Source organism: Capricornis sumatraensis, chromosome 20 (assembly GCF_032405125.1).
Source record: "Capricornis sumatraensis isolate serow.1 chromosome 20, serow.2, whole genome shotgun sequence".
Taxonomy (NCBI): Eukaryota; Metazoa; Chordata; class Mammalia; order Artiodactyla; family Bovidae; genus Capricornis; species Capricornis sumatraensis.
The window spans coordinates 51082655-51093592 of record NC_091088.1 but is presented as its reverse complement, the minus strand read 5'-3'; the positions used below and the strand labels follow the sequence as shown (position 1 = coordinate 51093592).

The 10938-nt window shown below is 57.1% G+C and overlaps 1 protein-coding gene across 1 annotated transcript; it reads right to left on the bottom strand.

Annotated features, from left to right (window-relative positions):
- Positions 1-202: 202 nt before the first annotated feature.
- SCN1B (sodium voltage-gated channel beta subunit 1) lies at positions 203-10277 on the bottom strand. The gene is made up of 6 exons (XM_068992332.1): positions 10083-10277; positions 8073-8239; positions 7127-7367; positions 1545-1686; positions 900-971; positions 203-806 (listed from the first exon to the last, which is right to left on the bottom strand). The coding sequence occupies exons 1-5, from the start codon at positions 10120-10122 to the stop codon at positions 905-907; spliced, it is 657 nt and encodes a 218-aa protein (XP_068848433.1). The 5' UTR covers positions 10123-10277; the 3' UTR covers positions 203-806; positions 900-904.
- Positions 10278-10938: the final 661 nt, after the last annotated feature.

The window sequence follows — 10938 nt, the reverse complement described above, 5'->3', positions numbered from 1 at the left end:
TCTCGTCTGTCCTTCCCCATCCTTCCCCCACTGAACGTGTGCACAGAGGCCCTGTCACCAGGCCAGGAGGGCGGGTCCCCAGAAACACCAGGGGACTCTCTCGGATTTGGAGGGGGTGTAGAAGGTGACTGGGCTCACGAGAGAGACTGTGAATCAAGTCCAAGAATCTTTATTTCATGAACAAAACTACTGTGTAAAGAGAGACGAGGCTGAATGGGCCCCTTTCTAAGTGGCCACAATCCAAGGCTGGTGAGAGAGGGTGGGTTGGGCTGGGGTGAGAGTGCATCGCAGGGAGAGGAAACCCCAGGTCCAGCCAGAGGAAGCAGGAGGGGAAATGGCACCAGGGGTTGGAGGGAAGTTGGGCGGTGGGGGTCCAGGAACCCCCTGCCCCAAACCGTTCCAGCCATCACAAGCCCCACTGGGCGGGGAGGGGGCAGGGAGGCGCTGGGCCCCTGTTAGTGTGTGTCCGAAGCGGCCAGTGTGTGCAAATCAGCAAGAAGGAGGGGTGCGGAGCCGCTGCCCCCACCTCACCGCCCCCCGCCAAACAGGCAGCAGAAGCAAGGGTAGGGGGCAGCGGCAGTATTGCTTTAGCCATCATGCATGGCGCGGGTGGGTGATGGGGCAGGAGGAAGAAGGCTGGATTAGGGGTGTGAGCCGAGCCCCCTGCCCCCTCCCACCCTGGAGGCTCCGTTGGCAGGATTCTGAGGCTTGTGGAGGCCCAGGAATGGCCAACCCCCATCGGGGGCAGACCTCGCCTGGATGTTCCCCCGTTGGGGCTGGCTCTTCCTTGAGGCGGAGCCAAGGGCCTGAAAGGGGAGAGACAGGGCATGACAAACCTAACAGCTAGCTGGCACCTCCCAGGCTCTCCAGCCCCCTGCCCGCCTGCCTGCCCACCTTACCGGGGCTATTCGGCCACCTGGACACCCGTACAGTTCTCTTTGCTTTCTGAGGTGATGGCCAAGTATTCCGAGCTGTGGGGGCAAAAGCCAGGTGTCCAGCAACCCCATTGTCAGTCTGGCCCATCCCCCCATGGAGACTGATGAGGGTTGAGGTCTCTGTTCCCCAGGGGCACAGGGGTCAGAGAGAAGAGGAGGTGACAGGCTGGATCCTGGGGGATCCAAGAGGATCCCAGGCTGGAGGCCTGGAGCCCTGAGTGTGAGGGAGGAGGGGTTCTGGGGGCCTAGACTCCTAGGTCGCCAAGGGGTTGGGGTCTGAGTCTGAGGGAGCAGCAAATGGGGGGCTCAGACTCCTGGGTCCTGGCAGATAAAAAGGGCTAGGGCCTAGAGCCGTGTATCTCTGGGGCAGACGATGCCAGGCCCGAGCTCTGGATCCTAACAGAGGTGGGGGCTAAAAGAGGCTGAGCACGGAGGGGCGGGGACCCAATCGCAGCCTCACCCCATCTCTGGCACCAAACGGTCCCCTCTGGACTGGCAGATGGTGCCTGGGTCACTTCCCCCCCCCCGCCTCCCCACTCAGCCCATGCTCCCCTCTGGGAAGCACTAGGCGTTCTGGGCTGTTTCTCCCCTCCTCAGGACCCCACTCACGCGTTCTCTTGTGCGGCAGCCTCCGTGGCAGCGGCGATCTTCTTGTAGCAGTAAACCATCTCTGCCACGAGCCAAATGGTCAACACCACGATGAGCACGTACATCATGATCTCGGACACGATGGACGCCATGTCTCTGTTGGCTGCAGGGGCCAGGCAGGGTCAGGGGGCAGCCTGAGTGTGTCCTGAGTTGGCTGTGCAAGCCTGGGCACGTGGCTTGACCTCCCTGGGCCTTGTCTGCAAATGAGGCCACGCTCTCCCCCTAGAGGCATCATTGTTACTGTGGTTCTTAATAACTGGCCTTGGAAGAGCTTTCAGACTGCCCTGAACCTGTCTCCCTGTGTAACTCAAGGATGCCTCCACGTCATACAGGTGATTGTAAGTGCCCCAGAGCTGAAGCTCTGCAACGAGAAGGCTCGGGTTCAAATCCTGGCTCTGCCACTTGTCAGCTGTGTGACCTTGGGCAAGTGACTCAGCCTCTCTGTGTCTCAATTTCTCCACCTGTAACAAGTTGATAATCACAGTATCTCCTTCATGGGAGTGTTGTGAGAATTAAATAAGCTTTTAAAACCCTTATAACAGTGCTGATAGAGAGCACTTGATACATGTTTACTATTATTAATATCATCACTGTTATTACTGGGGCGAAACAGCACAGTAGTTAATAGCAGGGCTCTGGAGCCAGACTGTTAGGGTCCAGATCTTATCTCTGCCTCTGCTGTGTGACCACAGGCAAATGACTCCACCTCTCGGAGCCTCTCTTCCCCTGCCGTAAAATAAGGATGATAATACTCATGCCTTCTCACAGGGTTGCTGGGAAGAGGAAATGAGTTAACATCTGTAACCCGCATGGATGTGCCCACAGTCAGCACTCCCGAAGTGCTGGCTATTTGCTGACGTTTTCCGGAAACCCTCTCTCCTTTCCACAGCCCTGGCTCTTGCCAATGTCAGCTTCCTTTCACGGAGCCTAAATTTAAACTGTAAAAGGAGCATGTTCAGCCTGGGGACCAGAACGCAAACCCATGGTGGCGTCCTCGGCCGGATTTCGCAGGTGTCCACCCCGTATCCCCAGCCCCTCCTCCTGGATGGCCGGGACCTCATTTTCCCCGCTGTTCCCACGTGGTCTTCCTCCCCTAGGTGTGTGCTCATTGCTTAGTCATGTCCGACTCTCTGCAACCTTATGAACTGTGGCTCGCCAGGCTCCTCCGTCCATGGGATTTTCCAGGCAAGAATACTGGAACGGGTTGCCATTTCCGCCTCCCCTGGGAGTGGGCACTTTCTGCTGCCCCACCCGAGGCAGATGGTACCAAGGCTTTCTGGGCCACAGGGAGGGGGGTGCAGGGTCCGATGCTTCTCCCCTGCTTCCCGGCAGCAGGAGCTGGGGACAGGACTCCACACCTCACCCGCTTGTTTGTTCGCTTGTTCTTTCACTCCAGAGATGCCCTGAATGTGTCTCCTGCGGTGAAAGCATGCTCTCGCCCAGGCTCTGTCCTGAGTTCTTTATCTGAACATCTCCCTGACTCTGAAACAACCCCAAGGATACAGAGAGTCCAGGCTTCCCATGTCAGCTGACCTCCAGAAGCACAGAGTTGAATGCATGTTGGATAAACCTCAGTGGTAAAGAATCTGCCTCCCAGTGCAGGAGACACAAGGGATGTGGGTTCGATCCCTGGGTTGGGAAGATTCCCTGGAGTAGGAAATGGCAACCCATTCTAACATTCTTGTCTGGGAAATTTCATGGACAGAAGAGCCTGGTGGTTGGGCTACAGTCCATGGGGTCACAAAGAGTCAGACATGACTGAACACACACACAAGCAAGCATGGATAAAACTCAGTCATCAGAATTCTCACCCCTGCTCCTAGAACTCACCAACCAAATGGATTAAGTAAACTGGTATCCTGCTCTCCTAATCAGATTAGGACGGTGGCAGGTACAGCTCTCTAGGCCATCTGCAGGACAAGTTTACTGAGGACTTCCCTGGTGGCTCAGACGGTAAAGAATCTGCCTGCAATGCAGGAGACTTGGGCTCGATCCCTCGGACGGAAGATCCCCTGTGAATGGCTACCCACTCCAGTATTCTTGTCTGGAGAATTTCACAAACAAAGGAGCCTGGCAGGCTGCAGTCCACGGTGTCGCAGTCAGACACGACTGAGCAACTTTCACTTCACTTCACTTCAGAGAGGAGAAAGTGCCAGGCAAGAATGCAGAGCCAGGATTGCACCCAAAGCCAGGAATCAACTCCAAGTGGAACAGACTGCAGGGTCCGAGCTCTTATCTACTCTTAGAAGCTCCCGCAGCCAAAGAGAGACTTGGAAATGGCCGTGGCATGTCCAGGGCAGTCTCCATCAACCCACAGACATCTCAGGAGGCGGGGCTGTCGTCCCCTCCCCCCCACTTCACAGATGAGAAACTGAGACAGGGCAGTCACACCCAGGAGCAGAGGCAGTTTCTCTGAGAAGGCCTTTGATCTCTTCAAAATCCCTGAATCTTCCGAGAGCTTCACCTGCATGCCCCCAGGGGCAGATCTGAAGCCCCAGCCTGCACGTCTACAGGCCGGATGTCTCGCCAGCCTCAGTCACCACTGCACCTCCCCACCTGCTCCCCTCTTACTGGGTGTGTCCAGACAGAATAAGCCTTCCTGTCCCCAGATGCCAGCCTCACCCCTGGTGGGAGACACCCAAATGCTTCCTACCATCTTCTGCACCCCTCCCAGCTCAGTGAAGGCCTCACCTCCAGCACCCACTGCTCCCTCCTTTGGAAAGGATTCAGTTCATTACTGAGGGGTCATGACCAGGAGGCAATACCAACTGACAGGTAATGTTGAAATGGCAGTAAGACAGTGGCTTGTGATAAAGAAGACAGCAATGGCTACTGATGCTAACAATACAATAATACCACGGGGAATGAAACGCCATAGAGGGACACCTAATGGTAAAAACACTACAAAACGAGCCAGGATGCTGAATACATACCAAATAAAAAGTTTTTAAAAACTATGACATGACTGATAATATTTTAGAACATATAGCATGGTGGCTAAGGATTAGAAAAATGATAATATGGTGGATAATATTAAAAATACTCTGGGATGATGGATTATAATTTTAAAAAATATTGTTGTTATGTTTGGGGTTTGGTAATGTGAAAACACTATAGCATGCTACTGCTAAGTCGCTTCAGTCGTGTCCGACTCTGTGCGACCCCACAGACGGCAGCCCACCAGGCTCCCCCGTCCCTGGGATTCTTCAGGCAAGAACACTGGAGTGGGCTGCCATTTCCTTCTCTAATGCATGAGAGTGAAAAGTGAAAGGGAAGTCGCTCAGTCGTGTCCAACTCTTAGCGACCCCATGGACTGCAGCCTACCGGGCTCCTCTGTCCATGGGATTTTCCAGGCAGGAGTACTGGAGTGGGGTGCCATTGCCTTCTATAACATAACATACTATATCACAATGGGTAAGGTTAAAACAGCAGTACTATAACATGGTGGATGAAAAAACACGGGGGTATGGTGGATGGTGCAAAAAATACAGGCTCTGGGAAGATAACAGAAATAGTCCTATATTACATAAATATAAGTCCATGCGTGCTAAGTCACTTCAGTCGTGTCCAACTCTTTGTGACCCTATGGGCTGTAGTCCACCAGGCTCTCTGTCCATGGGAAATCCCAGACAAGAATACTGGAGAGCGTTGTTATTCTCTTCTCCAGGGGATCTTCCCAACCCAGGGATGGAACCAGAGTCTCTTAGGTCTCCTGTGTTGGCAAGCGGGTTCTTTACTACTAGCACCACCTGCCAACTAAATATAAGTCCTGCATTACATAAATATAAGCCTCCCACATATACTGGGAAGCAGTATAATGTGGTAGATAATGTTAAAAAAAATAGAGGCTCTTCTGGGACCTGGGCGTGCCTGAGCCCAGTCTCCACCATGCTGGGGAAGACAGCATCATGAGCAAGGGCTGAGCCACAAGATGGAAAGAACTTGGGTGCCCAAAGGGCATCCAGGAAACTTCCTACCCCCTGACCCTTCACCTGAGCACAGATTTGGGAGATGGGACTGACCCAGACTTTGTTAAGCCACAATATTTGGGGGTGTCTTTTTCACAACTCCTCCACCATCACCCAACTCACCAGGGCAGGGCTCCATCACTGACGTCTGTGGGTGGCCACCCACCCAGCATCGTGGCCTACACCAAAGAGTCGCTCAGACATGTCTCCTGAATTGAATTCTGCTAGATCACTTTGCTAATGCACGTAAAAATGCTAATTACCAACAGGAACCCACAGGCTCTGGCTGACAGCAGAGTATAGTGAATCATGCCAAGAATAAAAACAACAATCATACAGGTTGGGCTGGGTTCAAATCCAGGTCACAGCTCTGTGACCTTGGCCTTGTAATCTTACCTCCCTGAGCCTTGGTTTCCCCATCTGCAAAATGGGGATAAGAAGAGCCTCTACACCGGAAGGTGGGTTGTTTTTTCATTGCTAAGTCATGTCCGACTCTTTGAGACCCTGTAGACTGTGGCCTGCCAGGCTCCTCTGTCCATGGGATTTCCCAGGCAAGAATACTGGAGTGGGTTGCCATTTCCTTCTACAGGGGATCTTCCTGACCCAGGGATCGAACCTGCAACTCCTGCATTGCAAGTAGATTCTTTACTGTCTGAGCCACCAGATGGTGGGTGGGAGGATTCAGTGAGGGGCTTCATTCAGGACGATGAGGCCAGCCCCCGTCTTGGGGAAGGGGGCACCAATGCACATGGCCCGTGATGGTGGCATGTACTGATGGCCCCTCGGGACTCACCTGCCATCCTCTTTGGAAGCCCAAGGTCTGGGATATCTCCCTGACTCTCTAGGCCAATGGCCCCTGGGGCCCTGGAAAATTCCAATTTACACCCAATCAGAAGATGGTTCAGGGAAGGCGTCCAAAGCAGTTGAAGCCGAAATGATGAAAAATGATTCAAAACACACCTTAGATCTTTGCTGCTCAGCGTGGCCCCAGACCTGCAGCCTTGGCCTCATCTGAGACAGAATCCTGGGCCCAACACGGATCTGTTGAGTCAAGATCCAAACAGGACGACCGCATATGGTAGAATTTGAGGAGCCCCGCTACAGGTGACACCACTGATTTCCTGCCCCAGGTGACGCAGGGGGGCAGGACTAATGCTGTTGACAATCAGAAGCACCACGACCGTGGCCCCCATGTGCCGAGGCCCTGCTGTGACAGACACACCAGCCTCAGACCCCTAGCATCTCACTCCATCCTCACCACCTCCCCCACGACATCAGAATGGCTCCGACACACCGAGAGAGAGACACCGTTATCGCCTGTTTCCTACAGGACGATACTCAGGCTGAGACAGGAGGCACAGCGCAGGAGGCAGAGCTCAGCTCTGCACTCAGCACTTCCGTGGGACAGGCCCGCCATGACCTCTCCGTGGCTGAAGGGAAGTGGGGGCTGGAGCTGGAGTCCAGGCGGGAGGTGTTGCCTCCACCCCCTGCTGCCCAGGCGCTGAGCCAGCCTGTCCATCCGCCCCCACTTCCACCATCTGTCCCTCCATCTGGCTGCCCGGGGGCCGGACTCACCTTTGTCCACCACCTCAAGGTGGATCTTTTTGACGACGCTGGTGTTGTGCTCGTAGTTTTCGAAGAAGAGCAGGCGGTACACGTGGCACTCGTAGTCGCCCGAGTGGTTGTAGGTGACATTGGTGATGAAGATGGACAGGTCCTGCAGGTCCTTGGTGCCCCGGCTGCCGTTCCACACCACGCGGCCCTCAAAGCGTTCATCCTCTTCCAGCTGCAGCACCTCGTTCTCATAGCGCAGGATCTGGGGGCAGTGGGCGCGGGGTCACTGCCAGCCACCCCTGCCCCCCTGAGACCTCTATTCTGCCCCTCGCCCTGACGCACAGACACAAAAGGACCCAGACTGTGCCCAAGCCCTGACACACACACGCTGCTGCACGTGTTCCTTGCCCATCCTCCAGAGCCCCCATTCAGCCTTTCTGGTCTTCATTCTCTACCATCTTGCCCGGCCCCCAGACACACTCCCCAGGCAGAGCGAGAGACAGCCCAATTCTGGCTGTGGAGACTTCAATTCTCTGGCAGGCCCTCAGAAAGTTTATGGAACCCCCTCCTATGCAATTTAAAACACCGAGAGCGAAAAGAAGGTCAAAAAGTTCTGTTTCGTTCCACGGTAACAATCTGAGGCATTTTTTGCTGGTATAAAATAATTCTGATGACATATATTTTGTGACAACCGTGTGCAAGGTGCAGGAACTCAATTCTCACACCAGCCTCAGAGCTGGAGAGTACCCGCTCCCCCTTCTTTATAGAGGAGGCAATGAAGGTTCAGAGGGGTTCAACGGCTTGCCCAAGGTCTCCAGCCGGTCCTGGTGGAGCTGGCATGTGGATCCAGGTCATCAGAAATGGCACCTGGGTGCAAACAAACTCGCAACCGCAACCGGAACCCTGCTCCCCGTCACTAGCTCCCGCACAGATGCCAGGAGCCCTCCCGTGCCAGGAGCCCACCCACCTTGACAAACTCCTCTGTGCCCTTCTGGCGGAAAGTCCACTCGGTGAAGGTCTCGGCGGTGGTCTCACTGCGGCGCTTGCAGGAGATGCACAGGATTTTGAAGGTCATCCCGTACACGGCCTCGGTCTCCGAGTCCACCTCCACGCAGCCCCCCCAGGCTGAGGACACTGCAGGGACAGTGGGCTCAGGTCGAGCCGGGGCACCCACCACCCTTGGCAATGCCAGGCTCACTGGCTGACAGCTCTCAGGCCCCTTGGAAGCCATCTGGTTCCCCTTGATTACGATCAGGAATAGCCAGAACCAGGCTCGGAGCTTGGCCCTGCCACCAGCTATGTGCCCTTGTTCAGTCCCTTGCTCTTCCTCTCTGATTGCCCCTGTGAATAGTGAGGGAAATGATTGTCTTTCTTTTGGAGGTGGCTGGGCAGGTTCTTTAAGGCAGGTAAGGCTGCAGGGGACCTGATACATTGTGTGTGCGCTCAGTCGTGTCCGACTCTTTGCAACCCCATGGACTGCAGCCCACCGGGCTCCTCTGTCCATGGGATTCTCCAGGCATGGAGAATACTGGAGTGGGTAGCCATGCCCTTCTTCAGGGGCTCTTCCTGACCTAGGGATCAAACTCGGATCTCCTGCATTGCAGGCGGATTCTTTACTGTCTGAGCCACTAGGGAAGCCCAAGGTACACTGGATGCCCCCAATCAACAGGGCTGTTACTGTGGTCAGTAACTTAGAGTCTGTGCTACCCAAGTACCCCTTTCTCAGGAGGCCACTTGTCCAAGGTATTGCAGTGGCTAGGTGGTGGGACCAGAATTCCAGTGGCGTTAGAAGTTCAAGGTGGCAGTGTCAGTTCTACCAGCACTGATTGCTCTCTAAGACCAACCAGCCCCAGACGAATGGGTTGGGAGAAGCCAAGGCCTCAGAGAAGGAGGTGGGCACTGGATCCAGGGCAGAAAAACACTTCAGCCCTGCTCCCCAGTCCCATAAGTTCCCGACATCCACCCCCTCCTATCTTCTCCTGTCCCAGGCTCCTCACTTCCTGAAGCCAATCCCACCCCCATCATCTTCTCAAAACTCTGAGCTCTTTCCCGCCACAGGGCCTTCGCATCCCCAGCAGACTCCAGTCCCTTTGAGTCCCTCATCCTCATTCTTACCTGCCTCCTCCTTCCTGCTCACTAGCTCGTGCTGTCTTTCCAGCTCCGAGGCTTTTCCTCTGCCCCCCATCCTTTCCTCTATTAATCGGGCTTTTCTGCCCTCCTCCTCTGCTGTCTCTTTCCATCTCCCTGAGCGCCTCAGTCTTTGTCGCCCCCTCTTTATCTCTCTCAGGGATCTCTCCGAAGGCCCCACTTTGTATCTTTATCTCAGGCTCAGATACCCTCTCTTGGCCTCTCCATCTCGCCCTGCACCCTTCCCTGTCCTTTTAAAACTCCATCTCTCCCTGTGTCTACCTATGTCTCCATCTCTTCCTGCCTCGCTCAAGTTTTTCTCTCTCCACCGCTCAGATCCCTAACTCTCTGGCACACTCTGCACCCCTCTCTCTGTCTTCCCCCTCACTTTCCAGCTCCCCAGTCTCCCAGCGGAGCACTCAAGAGTAGTTCTGTGTCTCTCGCCGCTGCTTCCCTTCCGTCTCGATCTCTCCCCGTGTCTCTCTCTCTCTTGGTCTCTCCGTCTCCGGGCGCCGCCTCCCCCCCCTCCCACCTCCCGAGGCTGTAGGTGTCACATTGCAGCCTGCGGGGCTCTCCGGGAGCAGCTGACTCCGCGTTTCCTCGCCCCCGGCTGGGCGCCCGCAGCCGCCGAGCCGTGCCAGCCTGGCCCTCGCCCGCTCGCGCCCACCCGCACCTCTGCGCCCTCCCGAGCCCCGCTCCCCGCGCGCACAACTTTTGAAGCGGACTTAGCCGGGCCGGGGGATGGGGTGGGGACGGCCCTCGCCCGCGGCCCAAAGTCCCGAGAGCGAATCCCGCCGCCCGGCCAGTGTGCCGGCTGTGCCCCTGCCGCGCGCGACCCCCGCGCACTCACCCAGTGCGGCGCCGACCACGAAGGCCAGCAGCGTCCCCATGGCTGCGCTGCGCACGCTGCGCCGCCCTCCCGGGCCGCCGGTATTAATAGCGGGCGAGAGGCGGCGGGACCCGGCGGCGGTTAGAATGTCCCCGAGAGCGCGCGGGCGCAGCAGCTGCGGCTCTGGGACCGGCGATGGGGGAGGGGGGGCGCGGCCCCCCCGCTCCGGTTACCGCCGGGGGCCCAGCCCCGGGGCCCGGCGTCCGGGCATCCCCGCCGCGCGGGCGGCGGCCGCTGCTCGGGCTGCTGCGTTCGCGCGCGCAGCCGGACACATCCGCCAGGTGCGCGGACCCCGGCCCCGCTCCGGCTCGGGCGCGCTAGGGCGCGGGCCGCGGTCTCCTGCGCACTGCAGCGGCGGCGGCGGCGGCGGCCACGGCAGGGAGGAGGGAGAGGGAGGGGGCGGGATGAATCACCGCGGGGGGAGGGCGCGGCTGCCCAGCCTTTGCCGCAGCGGCCCGGGAGGCGCCCGCCGCACCGGCCTCTCCCGGTGGTGGCGCAGGGACCGCGGCTTCGGGCGTGGGGCGCGTGGTCTGGGCGTCGGGCCCCTCCAGACTCCGGGGACCCCCAGATGCGGAGTCTGGGAAAAGTGACCCCCCAGAGTCACAAGAGGGCTTGGAGGGCGGTTTGAGGGCAGGGCTCCGGACTTTAAATTATGGAGATCATCCCCCTGGAATCTCCAGGGGAACCTGGCAGGAACCTCCTGGTGACCTCCCCCTCGAACCCCGGGCACTCGGGCCTGGAGGTCACTGTATTGGAACCCAAGTGGGCTTGGGGGGTGTCAGGCTAGGGCTACCCATAATACTCCAGGCCCCTCCCA

Bases quoted from the DNA above. Each gene is read 5' to 3' on its own strand.
- SCN1B (XM_068992332.1), bottom strand. From the start codon at position 10,122: ATGGGGACGCTGCTGGCCTTCGTGGTCGGCGCCGCACTGG. The intron at 7,368-8,072 runs GTGGGTGGGCTC...CACTGCCCCCAG, and splicing joins GCACAGAGGAGTTTGTCAAG to ATCCTGCGCTATGAGAACGA. The intron at 1,687-7,126 runs GTGAGTCCGGCC...TGGCCCCTGCAG, and splicing joins CCTTGAGGTGGTGGACAAAG to CCAACAGAGACATGGCGTCC.